The following is a 20722-nucleotide window of genomic DNA, read 5'->3' as shown; positions in this document are numbered from 1 at the left end:
TACCTTTTCTTTTGACATTCAGGTTGTTGTTGGGGCCATTGTGATAGGACAGCAGTAGGGTGTTTGCCTTGCATGCAACTGACCCAGGTCAGACCTGGGCTTGATCCCCAGCATCCCCTGTGGTCCCCTGAGCCTGCCAGGAGCAATTTCTGAGCATAGAGCCAGGAGTAACCTCTGAGCATCACTGGGTTTGGTCCCAAACCAAAAAAAAAACCTCAAACATTCAGGCTGTTGTAAAAGCAGTCTCTTTCATGTTGCCTGGTCCACATTCAAATGAATTTAGATAGATAGATAGATAGATAGATAGATAGATAGATAGATAGATAGATAGATAGATAGATAGAGAGAGAGATAGAGAGATAGAGAGATAGAGAGAGATACACATAATCACATATACATATATATACACACGTGTATATAAAATAAAGTCCACAGTCTGCATGATTTTTTAGTATATTTTACCTTTAAATGCTTTTTAATAATATCTTTATTTAAGCACCATGATTACAAACGTTGTAGTTGTGTTTCAGTCATAAAAGAACACCCCCTTCATCAGTGCAACCTTCCCACCACCAATGTCCCCCATTTTAAACTTTCTAAGCTATTAAACCAAGAAATTATCAAAGGCTCACCTTCATTTCATTTTGAGCCTTTAAGTCTTACCAGTTGGCAAAACCAGAGTTTCAGTTATTACTTTAAATCCATGTGAAGGAATTTTTTTCCAGGTTTTTGGGGCCACACCCAATGATGTTCAGGAGTTACTTCTTTTTTTTTTTTTTTTTTTTTTTTTTGGTTTTTGGGCCACACCCGGCGATGCTCAGGGGTTACTCCTGGCTGTCTGCTCAGAAATAGCTCCTGGCAGGCACGGGGGACCATATGGGACACCGGGATTCGAACCAACCACCTTTGGTCCTGGATCGGCTGCTTGCAAGGCAAACGCCGCTGTGCTATCTCTCCGGGCCCCAGGAGTTACTTCTGACTCTGAACTCAGGAATCACTCCTGGCAGTGCTCAGGGGAGCATATGGATGCTGGATCAAACCCAGGTTGATGCAAAACAGGTGACCTATCCACCTATTCACTGTACTATCACTCAACCCCAACTGATATATTTTTTTAAATCACCCTAATGAAAACTTAAATTTACCTACCTTCTCTGGAAGTGGTATATTTCTAAAAATTGAACTTTGGAGAGATTTTCCACTTTTATAGCATTATTGGGGGGAGGGTTGGGGCCACACCAAGTGACGCTCAGAGGTTACTCCTGGCTATTGCTCAGAAATCGCTCCTGGCTCGGGGACCATATGGGAAAACAGGGATAGAACCCAGGTCTGTCTGAGTCAGCTGTGGGCAAAGCAAATACCCTACCACTGCACCATTGCTCTGGCTCCCTCACAGCATATTTTTGCTATTTTTTTTCTTTCTACATTTTGTTCTTTAAGAAACTAATGTGTGCAGCATCATGAAAGCTAGATTAGAAGAACATAAATGGATTATTCAGTAGTAATTTATTGTACATTGCTTTAAATTGGTGGGAAAACTTCCTTCCCAGCCCCATGGTCTACATACCAAAAGGACAAGCAGGAAGACTACAGTGATGGAAGTAGTCTGTTATCTGACATGATCCTCTCATCTACCTTGTTAAAATCCTCTGAAAAGTGATGATGCTGTAAAATGTATCTCCCATTGTCTAAGGACTCTGCCTCTACAGTCTTTGAATGACTGGGCAGATGCCACGATTATGGAAAGAACAGAAGAGTGACCTTGGGTTGAGATGGAATTCCTTTATGGTGCAGACACTGCCACTACGGGAGCTCTCAATGGTCAGCTTTGGTTCTGCTGCCACTGGTCATAGGCCCCTATTGTTTGTGCTCAATTGCATTCCTTGCTCACTGTTGCTTACTGAGATAGAAGAATAGAATTTGAGGGCAAGTGTTCCAGCTGTTTCTGATCTATTTTAGAATCAGGAATTTTAGAACCATACTGTTTGGTGAATGCTGGATTTTCTGTTTTTCTTTGCAGGAGTTAAAGAGGATCTTACTGCCTCCACAGAACCTTCTTCGACCATCGAACTCCCAGATTACTTGATGTGAGTCTCCTTGTCAGCCCTTGAGAGGGGATCATTGCAGTTTAGAAAGGCTGCAGATTCTTTTCCCGTCTTTTGCAAATCAGAAAACTAAGAAGTTCCCAAAATAGCGCCCTCTAACAGCCCCTGCAATTGAAAGGCTGCCATCAAGCAGCCTACACCCACACCCACCCGCATCTGCAGGGGCAGGTTGCCTTTGCTCTGGGCTCTGCTCCTTGGCCTGTATGTATAAAGCTTATTCTTTGTTCCAGGACCAGCTAAAAGTTTGGTTAAGGGCCCGGAGAGATAGCACAGTGGCGTTTGCCTTGCAAGCAGCCGATACAAGACCAAAGGTGGTTGGTTCCAATCCCGGTGTCCCATATGGTCCCCCGTGCCTGCCAGGAGCTATTTCTGAGCAGACAGCCAGGAGTAACCCCTGAGCACCGCCGGGTGTGGCCCAAAAAACAAAAAACAAAAACAAAAAAAAAGTTTGGTTAAGGAAGACAAAGGGGATCTTACTTCAATGCCCATTCTGATGCAAAGGATAGTTATTATTGATAAAGTGTTTCAACTCCTGCAGTTAATAGGGTATAGAGTGCTTTGTATTTAAATGCCGTTCTAACATCAAATGAGTTTTTAAGAGGAAAAAAATGGTCAAGTTTGATCTTAACCTGGGTATGACCAGTCATAATGATTTTCTTGTTAGGACAATGAGCTGCTAAACACTGAGCTGGCGACATTTTTGTCAGTGGTGATCACAAAAATTATAATGCAGAAACATAAGTCTAACTTTTTTACAGACTCAATGACTTCTGTAAGAAGAAAATAATTAAGTTGTAAGAGCCTAGAAAAATGGAGAGTGAAAGAGCAGGCAGGCCTGACTACAGACAGCTGTGAACATCAGCAGTTGTACAAAATGGGGTGAATGTGAGATGAAAAGTGGAATCAGGGCTGCCTGAGCATTTTTCCTCTATTAGCTACATCGATGGTGAACAAGTTAAACAGGATATTTAGTCATCTACTAGGTCCCAGAAAGTGTTTGTTTCCCAAGTAGGGAACATATTGTCCTACAATTTTGTTCCTTCTTTTGAGCAGCAGTGTGAAAGCTATACTTATTGGGGAATGGCATGAAACTGTAATGCTGATTATCCCAACAACAAAGACCATAAGAAACTGCTGGCTGCTCTGTCGTCTTTGGGAGCACATGGTCTTAGAGTTCTCTGGCAGCTTTGCAAAACACTAGCCACCCAGAATTTCCAAGAAAGGTGGGTTGGAGGTCAGGGAGTGTCTAGATCCCCTTGGGGAAGGGGCCACACACCAGCAGAAAAACCCTTCTCTGGAGAAGCTTGGGGTTGGGGGGGGGGGATGAGCCCTCTCAGGCCACACCCAAAGTGCCATAGCTCCAACTGTGACTCAGTGAAGGACAAAATCCTGTTGTTTTGATCCTTCCCCCAGGTATTCCAGGCAAGCTTATCTTTCCTTATTCAGTTAACTCTGTTTTCAAGCCTTGGGGATTTTGCCTCTGGTGTATTTCTGTGGATACATTTTTAATTTTGTTTTTGTTTTTTCTGTTTGTTTGTGTTAGTCACAAAAGTACATAGCCTGTGGGGCCAGACACACAGCCCAACAGTAGGGCGTTTGCTTTGCACGCAGCAGACCCAGGATGGACAGAGGTTGGAATCCCGGCATCCCATATGGTCCCCTGAGTCAGCCAGGAGCAATTATGTTTGCAGAGGCCAGGAGTAACCCCTGAGCCTTAACCCGGTGTGACTCAAAAACAACAACAAAAAAGTACATAGCATGTTGATTATACAAAAGCAATTTATTTTTTACAAAACTGAAATCTGGGGCCAGAGAGATAGCACAGCAGCATTTGCCTTGCAAGCAGCTGACCCAGGACCTAAGGTGGTTGGATGGTTCGAGTCTCTGCATCCCATATGATCCCCCATGCCCACCAGGAGCCATTTCTGAGCAGATAGCCAGAAGTAACCCCTGAGCACTGCCAGGTGTGACCCAAAAACAAAAACAAAAATGAAATCTTAAAGACATGCAGCTATTTCCTAAATATGTTATTAAAGAGCTAACAGAAAACTCGCCACAAGATGCTACATATATTTAATATATTTAATACTTAATATTTAATTGTTCACACCTTTTAAAGTAAACCAAGAACATAAATGTAAAGTTTTAATCATTGGCCTCTGAATAAGTCATACTTAACTACAGTTTCTCTAATTTTATATAATAGAAATAATTATATTACTTAGGGTGATGAATTATCAAAACTGGTTAAAATTTTTGTTCGATTTCTGCATGAAGAACTGACTATAGGATCAGAAAAAAAGTTGTTTAAAGTAGAGAAATATGGCGAATTAAAATGCCAGTACAGGGGCCAGAGTGACAGTATAGTTTATTGTGTAAGCTTCTTGCCTTGAGCACAGCTGACCTCATCCAATTCCTAACACCACAAATAGTGTCCCATGAGTTGCCAGGAGTGATCCCTGAGCAGGGAGCCTGGAGTAAGCACTTAATGCTGTTGGGTGTAACCCAAAAAAACAAACTGCAACAAAAATGCCTGGTGTAACTAATCTTCTGTATTAGCAACACGATTAGATGTTTTCCCAGCTAAGGAATTAGGGGAGGAAAGTATTGAGGGTATGGCCACAAGTGTGAGGAGGAGAAAGTGGGATAAGTATTCTGTATAACAAATTGACCCTGAGAGTCATTTTTGATCCTGATCCTCAGGATGCTCTTCCTGCCTGCAGGGGCCCTCAACAATGTAAACCTGGGTCACTGTCTGGAGGAGGGGATCAGGACTAGAGTTGGACAGCCAGCTCCAGGCTGTCTGACACTTGGAGAATGAAACCTCCACTGTTGTAGTGAGGACCTGAAAGTGGTTTACTGCTTCCTGTTTCTAACTCCAGACACCTGCACTATTCCATTTTAACACTAAGCATCTCTAAAACCTTTTTGAGCTCTGTCTTACCCCTCACACCTGCCCCAAAATTACTTTGGAGAAAACCAAACTGAAGTGAAGGGGACTTTGCTCATACCCTGAGGCTGGGTATGAGCAAATCTCCTGCCACTTGTCTGGAAAGCTTTGAAGTTTCCATTTCATTCCAAAAGATGCTGAAGCATTGTGTGTTGTATTCTGTCACCTATCAGGCCAGACAGACCCTGAGGTGATTCGCATAGCCTGATCCAGTCAAACAATAATTACTTTGCTTTTACTTTTTTTTTTTTTTTTAAGATTCTTTTGTTTTTTTGTTTGAAGTTAGTATGAGATACAGAGTTAAACTTTTGATAGTTGAGTTTCAGTTTTACAGTGCTCCCCTCACCAGTTTTCATTTTTCTACTACCAATTTCCCCAGTTTCTCCGCTCCCCACTCCACTCCCCATGCCAGAAGTGGCACTGGGATCATGTGGAGAAGCAAGAACTTTGTATATCACAGACATGAAGTACTGTTCTCGTATTACCTGGACTGGAAACTGATGAGGGAAGGGAAAGGAGGGAGAGAAAGAGAGAGAGGAAAAAAACCTGCCCCAAACTCCTTTCGGACTTCTTATACTTGCTAGTCAGGAGGAGAAGTGGAGGCCCCAGCTGGCAGCAGGTGTGAAGGGCAAGGAGACCAGTGACCTTCCCTATATCTGGCCTGTGTGCTGCCTACCAGCCATTTTTGTTTGTTTTGGGGCCAAATCCGGTAGCATTCAGGGCTTACTCCTATTTCTGTCACCATAGTTGGGGATCAACTAGTGACTTAGCCTGGTGAAAGACCTGGGAGATCGCATCTGTGTGAAGGCTGTTTTTTTTTTTTTTTATTGTTGTTCATCTTCTCACCTTTCATCATGGCGCCCCAGGGATAGTTCACATTTACACTCTATCAAAGCTCCACAGCTCTCCCATGAGGTCTTTACAGGAGGATACAGAGTAGTGTCCAGCCTAGAGAAACAAACCAAATGCCTATTGAAAGCCTCACAGCCCTTTATGAAGTTTCTTTTTGTCACTCTTATTCATTCATCTTCCCCCTTACTTTCTCTCTCTCTCTCTCTTTTTTTTTTTTTTACCAGAAAATATATCGCTATTGTCTCCTATGAGCAAAGGCAGAATTACAAGAACGACTTCAATGCAGAGTATGATGAATACCGGGCCTTGCATGCCAGGATGGAGACTGTAGCCAGGAGATTCATCAAACTGGACGCGCAGCGAAAACGCCTTTCTCCAGGTTCGAAAGAGTATCAGGTGAGGCTTTTGCTCCTAGCTGTGCTGGCTCTCGGCTATGCCTTCTTTCTGTTTACCTCCTCAGCTGTCCTTAGGTGCTTTAGAACTCTGCAGCCTGCAGTCAGTACCTCTCACAAGGCTTCCCTAAAATGTAATGTCCCCCTCCCAAGGTAGTGCAGTGCTAGAGATAAGCATACTGGGTGCCTTGCCTTGCTCATGGACAATTTGGGTTTGATCCCCAGAACCCCCTGTAGTCTCTTGAACCCTGCCAGGAGTAATCCCTGAGCACAAAAATAGGCGTAAGCCCTGAAGGCTACTGGATTTGGCCCCAAAATAAACAAGAAACGTAACTGGAAAAGTATAAAGAGGATTATTATTGAAACAGTTCTTAGAAGAAATAAATACAATGAACATAACTCTGCTAATGGAAGAAAATTACTAATTGTATATATCATATAGAATGTATGTGTATGTAGTACTTAGTACTTAGTATAGACTAAAAGTTATTTTTGAAACCTCCATCAGCAATAGGAAAAGGAAGATGTAGATTATCTTAAATATACGGGGGATTCAGTGTCCTGTGACTGGGGGAGTAAGTGAGGGGACGGTATAGTGCCTTCAACTAGTCAGAGACTGACACTTGTAGTGTTTTTACTTCTCTGCTTTTAGTGATGGTGCTAAAAAATCACTCACCAGGTGCTTCCTTGTACTTACAGTTGTTAGCAAGAAGATTGATATGCATGTCTTCCTCTTGTAGACCAGATGGTTTTGTTTTACTTCACAGTCCTAGCTGGTAGGCACCTTCTCAGCCCACTCTTGTTCCATCTGACAGGAGCCTATGTCTGAGAATGGATAGGTTTCCAACAGAGAGAAACATCTGTGCCCTCACAGTCATTTTGTCCCCTGTTTAAGTGCCAGAAAGTGAGGTGAATCAAGACTTGCGAGTTTAGATTCATAGCATATTCATAGCATACAAAGGGCATTAGGGGCTAATTGTTTGCCCAATCCCCTAATTTCCCTTCCCAAAGACAATCAGCATTGATATTCAATATATTCTTTTAAAGGTCTCTTGCATAAGTGTATAAAAAGAATATAGAGATACAACCAAATTTACATATACCATATGTAGTTGATCCTAAGATGCCATCAATTATAAATTGCAGGATAGTCTTTCAGGAAGTTAAGCTATATATTATTGTCTGATTTCACTAAAATATGAAATGTGTTTATTAAAAAGTGTGAATTACTAAAATATAGTAGTATTGCATTTCTCCCTTTTAAACCAATAATAGCAAACTATATAAACCATTACATATCTACTTTGCTTTTTAAAAACTCAACAATATAGGCATTTCAGAGAATTTTATGTCATTCATAAAACAACCCCTCCACCTCCTACATTTCTAATGGTTCTATAGTGTTTCTTTATTTAGATTCATTAACATTTAGATTTCGTTCATTCTGTATACCTTGGATGGGGCATTGGGACCTCAGGAACCAACCTAGGGTTTTTCTCCTACAAAGCGCACACCATGAGTTATATCTGTACACCATACAAACTATGTAATTCTGCTCTAATACTTTTGTTTAGATGTTGTTTTGATTTACTAACCACTAAAAACCAAACCTGACACTCTGAGTAAGCAGCGGCTATGGGAAATGTTTAACAGCACGTTGCGGTGAGTAATATTGTCCGTTCCACTCAGGCAAGGTAAATCTGCAAAGAGAATCTAGGTACTAGGTCAGTTTTACATTTTATCTCTTGATAGCAATTACCACATTGCCTTTCTTAAAGATTCTGCCAATTAACTTTTCTGAGATCAATATTTCCCAAACCTCTGCTACATGGTTTATATTACCAGAACAAAAGTAATTCTGATTTTTGCTTTTTATGTTATAGAACGTTCACGAAGAAGTCTTACAAGAATATAAGAAGATTAAGCAGGTAGGTATCATCAATTCTTGTTTGTTTGTTTGTTTGTTTTTTCTGTTGTTTATTTTATTTTATTTTTGGCTTTTGGACCACATCTGGCAGTGCTCAGTAGCTACTTCTGACTCTGACTTCAGAGTCAGGGATCACTACTGGCAGTGCTCAGGGGATTGTAAAATGTGCCAGGGATCTAACCCAGGTAGGCCGCTTGCAAGATAAGTTTCTTTCTCGCTGTACTATTTCATTTTTGTTTGTTTGTTTGTTTTGGTTTGGTTTGGTTTTGGTTTTTGGGTCACACCCGGCAGCACACAGGGGTTACTCCTGGCTCTATGTTCAGAAATCACTCCTGTTAGGTTGTTAGAACAACCGACCTTCTGCATGCAAGGCAAACATCTTACCTCCATGCTATTTCTCCGGCCCCTTGCTGTATTATTTCTATAGCCCCCATTTTATCTTTATTTATTTGGGGGGGTCACACCTGGCAGCACTCAGGGGTTACTCCTGGCTCTATGCTCAGAAATCGCTCCTGGCATGCTCAGGGATGCCAGGATTTGAACCACCAACTTTCTGCATAAAAGGCAAATGCCTTACCTCCATGCTATCTCTCCGGTCCCTCCATTTTATCTTTTTAAACCTGTCATTGGGGCTAAAGAAGTGATACAGTAGATAGGGTGCTTATCATGCATGCAGCTCACCCGAGTTTGATCCCCTATATCGTTTAAGATCTCCTAAGCCCACCATGAGTGATCCTGGAGCAGAGTAGAGAGTAAGCCCTGAGCATTGCTAGGTATGTCCCTCACCAAAAAAAAAAAAAAAAAAAAAAAAAAAAGACTTAAAAAAAAGGTCTTAAATAAAATTAATTCTGCCATCTCATTCCCTGTTTCATTTTTGTTTCAATCTGCAGTCGAGTCCCAATTACCATGAAGAAAAATACAGATGCGAGTATCTTTATAACAAGCTGGCTCACATCAAAAGACTAATAAGTGAATTTGACCAGCAGCAAGCAGAGACACGGCACTAGAGCCCCGCTCGGACCAGAAGATGTGAATGAACTTATGCTTATTTATTTAGAATTCCAAATGAGTTGCTCTAAGATTCTAAAAAGTGAAACTTTACCTGTTAAAAGTTTCAGTATTAGTAAACTTGAGTTACTTCTCTTTTTCCTTTTTCCATTGTACTTTGCTTCCTTGTATTTTTGAAGCTGCTTTTTGGGACCCTTCCTATCCCATCTTCTCCCCTCCCACACCTACTGTGGTTGTCAGTGGAAATCATTTCTTTATTTGATACTGGTATGAGTACAGTATCTAGAGTTCAGATCAGCTTTTTCTTTAAAAACTGTGCTTGTCATAAAGTGATTTTTTTTAAGGATATTGGGAATCCAATATCCACACTTCAAAGTCATGTGTGTTTAAAAAAAAAAAAAACAAAAAAAGAAACAAACCAGTAATGTGCAAAGTGAAGTGCTTTTGGATATACATAAGCCTATTTTCTGACGTTTCTTAATGCAAACTCTTTGCCTTAAATGGTAGAATATTTAGAAATTTGCACAAAATACAAAAAAAAAATGAAAACATTGTTTTGGAGGGTTACGAAATAGAAATGTGTGAGAGTGTCTGTGTGTGGATGCACACGCACCAAAGTCTGTGCAGGCTGACTTGATCGAGGACGATGAATCCACCCTGCAGGTTAACCCCCATTGCAATGGATGCCTTAAGGTGTTTGCTAGTCATGTACATAGTGTGGTTGATCATTAGCTACACTGCTTCCCACTGATTCAGGCAGTGGGTACACACCATGGCCTACCAGCGTCTCAGCGTGTCCCCAACCTGTGTGTGTGTGCGGAGGTGGTGTGGGTGTGAGTATGCGTGAAGGAAAACAAGCTGCTACTCTCAGTAGGCCAAACGCTCAGGTTAAACAACTGACGAGTGTTACTGTAGGTTGTATTGTTGTCATTGTCAATTGTTTCTGTCCAAGAGCTACTTCTACTGTGGAAGACAAAAAAAGCATTTCCATTTCAACAGTTTGTCAGCTTTATTCATGTTGGGTGAAACTGATGTTATAAAAATGAAACAGATCTATAGTTTTGGGGCAAAATTATAAGATGAAGCGTGTAGGTGAACCTATTTATATACTGCTATAAAGTATTTTTTGAAGAGAGATATGCAAAGAAGCTATTACCTACATTAAATGTATATTTAAAGTTTTTTTTTTTTCATCCTGGGTGCCAGGAATATAAGAAAAGAACGGATATATGTAACCATAACATACTGTGATTCATCAAACAGCACAAACTTTCATTTCCTGAAGTTTATCTGTTGACATTGATTTGAACTATCGCTTGTTTTATCATGTGGGAACATAAGTTATACGGTCAAAATGTGTGGACTTTGAGCTGATGTTGATCCAAGTTGTGTTGTATCACCGTGTTGTCTTTTCCAAAGTGCTGCCAGTTAAAAAGGGAAGCATTTATGTTTACAAATCTGTTCTGAAATGTTTGCCAAAATTTTGGTAGTATCTTTAATAAAGATGTTTGTCTCCAGCATCCAAAAATAAATAAATATCTTTGTTGTGTATCACTATAAACCAGAAATGTGGCTATCTAAAATCAGAGAGAGCATGTTGACAAAGTTTTAAAATAGAAATTCTTCTAAAATATTAACCGCAAAGAGAAGTTATGGTAAAAAGTGTGCAGATGTATACAAGCTGTACAAAGACTGAAACTAGATTCTGAATACTATTAACACTCTAACTTTACTGTGGAAATTTGATTTCTTTATAGTTTGGTCCTCCTAGGGAATTTGATTTCTTAACAGCGTTGAGATCCCTGGTGCTCTTCCTTTACCTCAAAATGGGTACAATCATTACTAAATGTTTGTTGGTTTCAAACTTTCAGTTGAAAAAATAGAACAGGAAAGGAAATGTATTTTGGGATAGATTAGGTAGCAGTTTTACTATGATAGAGTCTCCCAAAGGATTTTTCTATGGGTCATGAACTCATTGGTGTCTTACAGTGGTTGTCTTGGCTTTCTTGTCAAAGATTGTGTGCTGCTATTCTTTGTGCACTCTGTTTCTAAAAAGCAAAGTGTTTGGGCCACTTGTTTCACACAGGTAGACTCTAAATATAGTCCCATGTCTCTGCGTTTATCTGAATATCTTTTGGGTGATTTGCATTGCAGTTAAAGTATAAGGACCATTCATTTGGATGTAGTACTAATCCTTGAATTTTCTAAATCTCAAAGTCAAACTGAGGTTCAGTTACAAGCTTTTCTATTTTTCTATTTTCTCTTTTCATTTATCTTTTCCTCTTGTTAAGTTTATCCCTATCAATAGGTACAAGTCATCTGTCCCCTCTACATGTTTGAGGTTTTCTCACTGCCAACTCTTTTCAGAACTTATTTACAAATAAGCCTTCCAGTTGATCATTACTCTTTGGATCTTCTACCGACCTACATCAGCGAGTCTTCTTGTTTACAAATTGGGTAATAATGGAAGCTGGAAATGCTTGTGAAAATTCAGCATTGCACACCAATGGACCTGACCACCAATCTATAAAAGCCTTAATTAACTGTTTGCTGTGTGCAGTAGATAGAATCTTGCAAACTGTGTATTTCTGTTACAAATATGAAGTTCTAAATCTGCTATTACCCAAGACTGCATCTCTTTTGAAGATGGGCATGGCCTCTTTAAATATTTATAATTATTCTTTATTTCCTCCTAGAAAATTTTTAGATTCTTGGAAATGATTTTTTCAGTAATGAATGGCCACTTAGTTTCATTTGGTTTTGTAGAATAATTTAGTTTAGTTTAATTTTTTTTTTGAGAATGTAAAATCTACTGTCAAAATAAAATTCTGAGATGTGTCCTTTAAAAAAATATTTCATCAAATGATTTTAAGCACTCTGAAGATTTTTACTGATACCCCATAAATTAGTTCCAGATTAAAGAAGCATCTGATTTATGTTTATATTTGATGTTTTGGTTTGTTTCCCAGTGTGAGGATTTCATCTCTTATTTATTTTCCTTGGATTACTTTAGAGGGATTATTTTTCATCTCTAAACAGGGATAGATGCTTGCTCTTTCACAAAGCAATTGTTGTGTTCCTTCTATATCACTGCATCATGCCTTACAGAAATTCAGTATTAATTTTTTTCATCTCAGATTGATTTTTATTCTTTATAGGTATCTTCTTTTTCCCTTGAAGTATTTCTTCTAATTTTGTAAAAACGAATACATGCTTGCATGTTGGAAGCAAGATGTTAAAATGAGTCTTTGATACATACCATCCATCCATCAGCTCTGACATTGCTTGGTCACCTCAACCCTTCCACTCTTGTACCCTGTGTTTCTGGAGCTTAGCTCAACTCTAGAACCAGTTCCTTGTCTTTCTAGCAGGGTGAGTGATGAGTCACGAATGCTTGGTGTATGCCTTCACTACTTTTGAAGTTCTTACAGTTTATAACTTGCCTAATTGTAATTAAATCCTTTTCTTACGTGGATTGGATGGGGGAAATTTTAGCCAGCACTTTGAGAAAGGATATTTACTGATACTACTAAATGAAGGCAACAGACGATGTTATCAATGTTCTTTGTAACCTGAAAACTGAATGAGATGGTGAGGCTCATTTAAAAATATTTCAAAGTGTTGAAAAAAAAAAGGAAGAAATATATACACATACACTTGTTTCTTAGTCATTTGCCCAAACCATGTCAGGACTCTTGAAAGTAAAATGTTGCAGGGACTTGTCACTTGTTCCTGAGCTCAGAAGCCATGGTGGCCCCTGTTCTATCCCAATTTCAGTTTAATAAAAATGTTAACTTTGCAGTTCTGGTGCTTGTTTTTAATTGTTTACTTTCTCTCATTTCTTAATAAAAGGACTCTCTTGATGCCCAGGTAATCCGTGTTCACCTGGGACTGAGATAGCTCTGCATGGGTGGGAGGAGGGAACGGAGGAGGGGTTCTGACCCCAGGACCCTGTCTGATCACATACTGCAGTCAACAGGCATGGAGGGTTTCTTAGGCATTACATAATTTTCTCTTGCACTGTCCCATATTTCTCCCAACAACTCTTTCTCTCCCCCACTGCTGCCACCCTGTTTTAAAAAAGAGTAAACTTAAGATTTAAAGATGCTGAGGTAGGGCAGGTGCCATAACACTGTAGGGAGGGCATTTGCCTAGCACTCAGCCAACCTTGATCCCCAGGTTTTGGATCCCCAACCTTTGATCCCCAGGATTCCATATGGTCCCCTGAGCCTGCCAGGAGCAACTTCTTTTATTTTCCTTTTTGTTGTTGTTGGTTTTTGGGTCACACCCAGTGGCACTCAGGTCATACTCCTGGCTCTGCACTCAGAAATAGCTCCTGGCAGGCTCCAGGGACCATATGGGATGTTAGGAATCGAACCAGGGTCTGTCAGGGGTTGGACGCGTGTAAGGCAAACACTACTGCTGTGCTATCGCTCTGACCCCTGCCAGAAGTAATTTCTGGGTGCAAAGCCAGGAGTAATCTGAGCACTGCCCCCATCCAGGTAGGTTTCAGGGGACTATATGGGATGCTGAGGATCAAGCCCAAGTTGCACACATGCTAGGCAAGTGCCCTACCCACTATCACTTCAGCCCCCCAAATACTTTTTAATAAAAGGTTGTCTTGTCTATTTTTGAATGTGTCACCCTAACAACAGTTTGAGGGACATTGGACTAGTGCAAGGGGAGGGAGGGAGAGAGGGAGAGAAGGGAGATAAGAGAGGGACAGAGAAGAGAGAGAAGGGGAGAGGGAGAGAGAGAATGAGAGAGAGAGAGAGAGAGAGAGAGAGAAAGAGAGAGAGAGAGAGAGAGAGAGAGAGAGAGAGAGAGAGAGAGAGAATGGTGCTAAACTTCCTAGACCCATCAGGTCAGGTTTACAAGGAGCCTCTGGGACAAAAGAAGTTCATGCTGTTATCTTACTATCAGCTGCTTCCCCCAAGAAACAGTAGTCCTTGTCTTGACTTCTTTCGTCTGCTCTAAAGTAGAAAATAAAACAGGGTTATGAAGAGGTTTTGGTTACTGTTTGTAAAGAACTTAGGGGTGCCTTGAAAACAGCTATCTTGGTTACAGATGACATGTTAAAAGCAGTGAATAGAACTGGTTGAAACATTATTTTCCAGGTGGCAATGAGTCCATTTTAACTGACTAGAAAGGTGGGGGTGGAGAAGGAGGGGCCAGAGAAAGATTTAAAGTTTTAAGGTGGGGTGTTTGGGTTTGTGTCATTGAATGCTAGGTCTACACTTACCTGTTTCACTGGTTTGACCTTTCTAGGTTTGGGACAGGAGGCTGGCAGGGCCAGTGGGTGGCTCTGATATTTGATGATTGCTTCATTCATAAGTTAGAGTCATATGGTTTGACTGAGTATGACAGTAGAGATGTGTCATCTTCAATTCTTGTTGACCAGCCAGCCTGGTTTGTCTTCCTGTAATGAATACTGAGTAAAGTTGTGCCCACTCATACCACATGGATGATCAGAATTCCACATCTATAGCTATGAAATATAGGAGAACCCTGGTAACATTGGCTACCATGTTTGAGATGTATAGGTGGGCCAGGGATGTATCAGTGGCAGAACATGTGTCTTGTTTATGGGAGACCTGAGTTTGATCCCCAACATTGAAAATAACAAAACTGGCTTGCTACTTGCTCTGTCATTGTTCTAGTAGGCTCACAGAATGACATTGGTGTGGGAGATAGCAAGGTCTGCCTGTCAGCCTCCCTCCTTTACTTCCTTTCCACCCACTGTCCACACTCTTTACCTCCAGACCACTATCACCACATCCTCCTATATCAGAGCCTTGGTCAGCATTCACAGCCTCATCATGCCTCCAGCTCAGCTTCCTGGTGACTTCTCCACTTACTGTTTTCCAGAAAATCTTCCCTAGTTCAGATGATCTTGGGTCTCCATGTACATGTTCTTTTTCATCTTCCAGTTTTCCTTGGTAGCATGTATCACAATTGTAACTACAGCCTATTGGGTAGCTAAATGGTTCCAGGAGAGTAGGGTGTCCCCAACTCTTAGCATAGTACCTGGCATGCCACAAAGGCTCAAAATTCATTTATCAGAAGACCAAACGAGGCAGGATCTTATATAGGTCAGACTTAAAACCTGTGACAGAGGTTTGGATTCCACTCAGAGGCCTCAGAGGCTGCTATTCCATTCAGGTTGCTGTGTCACTTTGTGTTCCCAAACCCATGATTCAGGAATTAATACCAGGAGCAGACTGATTTGACTCTTAGCATCCCATCTGTCACAAAGAACTTAATGGGCACAAGGAACTTACCTTTAGTAAAAAGTATCTCCTGCAACCCTGCCATTCACAGCTCTAGTCACCTGGAATGTGAAAGACTAAAAGGCCAGTAATGGGTTTGGAATTCAAATGAAATGGTTCTTAAAATTACATTTATAACTTCTCATAGTTGACAGGTTCTTGATTTTAGAGGCAAGTCTCATTTTCTCACCTAATAGACTTCAATAGCTTGCTTTTTGCCTCTCAAGCATAGAGAACAGGACTTTAAATAGATAATGTTGTATTTCATGTTCCATCTTAAAGCATCCTCAGCTTGACATGCCTTTAAATTCAAAATTTTCCTGACATATGGTACGCTGGCACTTCTAGAACCTTCCTAACAGCAGGCCTTTGGTGGAGCATTGAAAGACTTTGGAGCACTAGTAATGCCTGAGCTAGCAGCTGTCATCCATCTTCTGCAGTAAAGGAAATAAAGATGTCTCGAGACAGCTCATAGATGCTTATACACTCTTCCTGGTACAGGAAGCCTGGCACTCAACGTTAAACAATAAAAATAACAACCCAGGGGCTGGAGAGATAGCATGGAGGTAAGGCGTTTGCCTTTCATGCAAGAGGTCATCGGTTCGAATCCCAGCGTCCCATATGGTCCCCCGTGCCTGCCAGGAGCAATTTCTGAGCATGGAGCCAGGAGTAACCCTGAGCACTGCCGGGTGTGACCCAAAAACCACAAAAAAAAAAAAAAAAAAAAAAAAAAAAAAAATAACAACCCATAAAAAAAAACAAACAAAAAAATAACAACCCATGCGTTGTGAGATCACCCCCAATACCATGTTTCTAATCCCTCAGAAAGATAGGTCTGAAGAAACAGGGTAGCAGTGAAGAAATAATACACCAAGCCAGTAAGGAAAAGATGATCATGGCTTCTGTGGCCTTTTGCCTCATACTCTCTGCCTGAGCCAACAAGCCAGTACTCTTCTTTATTAAAACCAATTCCCAGGCCTGGAGTGGTGACACGGAGCAGTAAGGTGTCTGCCTTGCCGGCACTAGCCTAGGACAAACCGCAGTTCCATCCCCCGGCTTCCCATATAGCCCCCCCAAGCCAGGAGCAACCCCTGAGCATCACTGGATGTGGCCCAAAAAAACAAAATAAATAAATAAATAATAAAATAAAATAAAGCCAATTCCCATTACCTGGAGGGGGAAGGTTGAAAGAGACACAAACATACCTACCCAGTGGGCTTTTACATATCAAAGGAAGAGGTTGAAGGAAGGAGGAAGTTGAGGGGTGGGGGAAACATCTTTATTTGGGGTTTATAGATGGTTGTCATCTTACAGACAATGACTGACCAGGGTATCACCCCAGAAATCTTGTTGGAGATTCTGGTCTCTCCTAAGCCACAGACCACGATCAAGCTGAGGACACGCTGCAGTTTCAGTGCCCCACGTGTGTGGGGGATCTTACCAACTCAGAAGGTTGTGATGAGACCCACAGAGCTTTCTCTAGATAGCATTTTTATTCCTATTTAATTCTTTCCTTGCACTCCTCAGTGGGCCTGACAACCAAGCTGTCAGTCAGAACCCACTAACTAGCCAATTTTTTTTTTTATTTTATATTTGGGCCACACCTGGTGACACTCAGGGGTTACTCCTGGCTATGCACTCAGAAATCACTCCTGGCTTGGGGGACCATATGGGATGCTGAGAATCGAACAGAGGTGTGTCCTGGGTCAGCCGCATGCAAATGCCAAACGCTCTACCACTACGCCATTGCTCCAGCCCCACACAGTAGCCTATTTCTATAGATATTTTTCATAAGAGTGATTGATCCCAATAGTAGACACATAACTCAGAGCATCTTAAAGCCTTTGCTCCTGGTTGTTCCACACAATACGTTTCCTCTGAGTCTTTCCAAATGCCACGTCAGCATCTCTGCCATCACAGCTACCGGTGCATTAGATAGAGTGCTGATGCATGGCTGCCAGTGCATTAGACAGAATGCTGATGCTTTGGTTTCAGACATGAGCTTGACCTTTGAAAACTAGAATAACTCTTGTTTTCAGTTGTCTTTATAGGGTATACAGGGTTTGCCTGCTCTGTTTTGAGTGTCTTCCTATCATATGGTCACTGGAAGGGGTAGAGAGTCTACTTGAGCTAAGCTGCTTTGGAGAAATGTCTGCTGTCTTGGAATTTATCATCCCTCAATCCCATGGCCCTTTCCTTCTCAAATACAAGAGTTCATTTAAGTCAGTTTTGTCTAAAGACTACCAAGGTTTCAGGAGGTCTCACAGCCACATGAGCTACTGAATGCTGCAGCTGAGAGCAGTTATAAGGGAACACTGAGGACCAGCTGCAAAGTCACCTTCTATTCTTCATCCTTGCTTCTCTCTTGCCCAGCTGCCAGGTCATATTAGTCAGTTATCATTACCCACCTACTCCTCCCATCATAATTCACAATTCTGGCCTAAACAAGTATCACTGCTTTTTCCTTCTTTGTGTGTATATGTGTGTGTGTGTCTGTGTGTGTATATGTTTAAACTTTTAGTCACCATGATTTACAATTTTATTATAAAGCTAATAGAAGGGTTTCATAAATATAATTCAATACCACACCCACCACCAGTGTCCGTTTCCTTTCACCTTTGTCTCAGTGTCACCCTCACTTCAGTCTCAACATCCTCCTCTCTCATCCACTGCTCACAGCTCACTGCCAAGGTAGTTCAGTAGATCAGTTTCTAGATTCTACTGCTCTTGACGCTTTGCTCCCCTATTATGGTTCTTTACACCCACCTCTGAGAGAGATCACTCATCTCTTTCCTGACTGACTTCACTCAGCTTGATACTCAAATTGCATCCACAGGGTGTCAAATTGCATGATTTCTTTTTTTGGGGGGGTTGATTTTTGGGCCACACCCTGAGATGCTCAGGGGTTACTCCTGGCTATGCGCTCAGAATCATCCCTGGCTTGGGGGAACCATATGGGATGCCAGGGGATGGAACTGCATCCATCCTGGGTTAGCATGTGCAAGGCAAGATGCCTTACCACTTGCGCCACCGCTCTGACCCCAACATCTTTTTTTTAATAGCTGAATAGTATTCCATTGTGTGCATAAACTACAGTTTTTGGGCTTAGTTCTTTGGGCCACATCCAGCAATGTTCAGGAGTTACTCCTGACTCTGCACTCAGGAATCACTCCTGGCACACTCAGGAATCACTCTAGGAATTAATCCTGGGGAACATACAGGATGCTGAAGATCAAACCCAAATCAGCCTAATGCCCACAAGAGGATAATGCCTAACTCTGGTCCCACAAAAGGATATTTTAATTTTGGGGTTTAGGGACACACCAGTTGTCCTTAGGGGCTAGTCCTGACTCTGAACTCAGGACTGGCCCCTGGAGTACTCAGGGATCTATGTGTAATAATGTGTGGGTCACAGCCATTTATCTGCATGCTAGACAGTGCCTTCCCTCCTGTACTATCTCTTGACCTTCTGGGAGGATTTGCCAGAAATGGTCAATGCAAACAGAGGCTTTGGGTGGGACAGCCACACAGCACTGTGTTCTCAAGACTCCTACAAACCTACTTTGGGGCTGTTTTTTTTTTGTTTTTTTTTTTTTTGTTTTTTGTTTTTTTTTTTGCCCTCAAGGAGGTCATTCCTGACACACCTCAGCATTCCTCTAGGACAGCACCTGTGGGGTGAAGTGACCACTAGGTCACTTTGACATAGGTCGCCTTTCATTTACAAAGTCCCGTCTTATGTAAGAGCCAAAACTCTAAGATGTGCTTAAAATCAAGTGTCTTTGCTCTTTTAGAGTGAACTTGCTTTAGGCTGGTAGCCAGGGGCTTCTTGCCATCATGCTTTTCCTCCTACCACTCAGGGCCTCCTCAGGATTGAAAGAGCTATGTTTTTGAAATCCAGGGTGACTTTCTCCAGACATTGGCCAACCAGCTGGGCCTTAAGGAGCTGCTCAAACCTCTCAGAAGTGTCCAGATGAAGTGGCCAACCCCCCACCCCCACCCCATATATTTCTGCCACCTCTTAAGGGAGAAATTAGCCACTTAGGACCTTTTCCTAAAAGACCCACCAATATGCTAACACCGGGCCAGCCTAGCCAGAGCTTCTTGGTGGCTTCTTGGTGGCCTTGGTGGCTGCTGCCTGTGAGGGTGGAGCAAGGTTGCCTGAGCCCAGCCTCAGCTCTGCCCTAGGTCTCGGGGATTTGCAGCCACAGATAAGAGACAGCCCTATGTTCTTCGGACTTGAGGATCACAGTCAGTTCTTTTACATCACATTGTTTATCATAGTAGCAACTGAGTTAAAAAAAAAAAAAAGTAAAAATCATTGGTCTCAGGGCCAGAGCAATAGCACAGTGGGTAGGGTATTTGCCTTGCATGCAGCAGACTGGGCTTTGATCCCCAGAATCCCATTTAGTCCCCTGAGGAGTGATTCCTGAGCACAGAGTCAAGAATAACCCCTGAGCACTATCAGGAATGGCCCCCAAAACAACAAAACAGAACAAAACTGGTCTGTGTGGCCCCAGAATCAAAATAATAATAATAATAACAGAAAGAAAATGGCAAAAATTACAATAATAAATCAATTTATTGGGGCCAACACGATAGTAATACAGGTAAGGCACTTGCCTTGTACATGTGTTTAATACTCGGCACCAATATGGATCCCCCAAAGCCCTGCCAGGAGTAATCCCTGAGCACAGGTCCAGGAGTAAACCCTTAGTACCACCTAGTACAGCCCAAAGTAGCAAAGAAACATATATAATAGTGTATATAGGAATATAAATGTATATCATCCTGGCTTTATTATCTTTCAGTTATTCTTGTCTGATATCTCCTTTTATTTGTTTTTATTGAAACTATTGTGATTTACATAGTTCTTTATAGTTGGGTTTCAGACATACAATGAACTAGGGCCAACCCCACCAACAGTGTCCAACTCCCTCCACTAATGTCATCTGAGTGCATTGGATATCACCCCATGAACACCCAGCCTGCCAGCCTAACAAGCACATGTTAAGTTTAGGTTGTTAAAGTTTTGGCCTCTTGTTTCCATTGTTGTTGACTTTGGCTTGGATAATTAAGTCTATCCTTTTATAACACTACCAATGCATCTGAGACCACTTGGCTCCTGGCCCCCAGACTTCCAGATTTGTGTTTCTCCTCTTCCATTCAGTTTCTTTCCTCCTTCTTGCTTACTTTGGGCCCAAGGGTGTTCAAGACGACTC

At 41.6% G+C, this 20722-nt stretch overlaps 1 protein-coding gene across 1 annotated transcript in view; it reads left to right on the top strand.

The window, feature by feature from the left end:
* The window catches only part of ELL2 (elongation factor for RNA polymerase II 2), an 89824-nt gene extending 79054 nt beyond the window's left edge, over positions 1 to 10770 (top strand). The window contains exons 9-12 of the mRNA XM_049769176.1: positions 2021 to 2087; positions 6132 to 6303; positions 8183 to 8227; positions 9117 to 10770. Coding sequence (XP_049625133.1) covers positions 2021 to 2087; positions 6132 to 6303; positions 8183 to 8227; positions 9117 to 9233 — 401 coding nt within the window. The 3' untranslated portion in view covers positions 9234 to 10770. The remainder of the gene's footprint in view (positions 1 to 2020; positions 2088 to 6131; positions 6304 to 8182; positions 8228 to 9116) is intronic.
* Positions 10771 to 20722: the final 9952 nt, after the last annotated feature.

Source organism: Suncus etruscus, chromosome 2 (assembly GCF_024139225.1).
Source record: "Suncus etruscus isolate mSunEtr1 chromosome 2, mSunEtr1.pri.cur, whole genome shotgun sequence".
Classification (NCBI taxonomy): domain Eukaryota; kingdom Metazoa; phylum Chordata; class Mammalia; order Eulipotyphla; family Soricidae; genus Suncus; species Suncus etruscus.
This window is presented reverse-complemented; position numbering and strand designations above follow the sequence as displayed.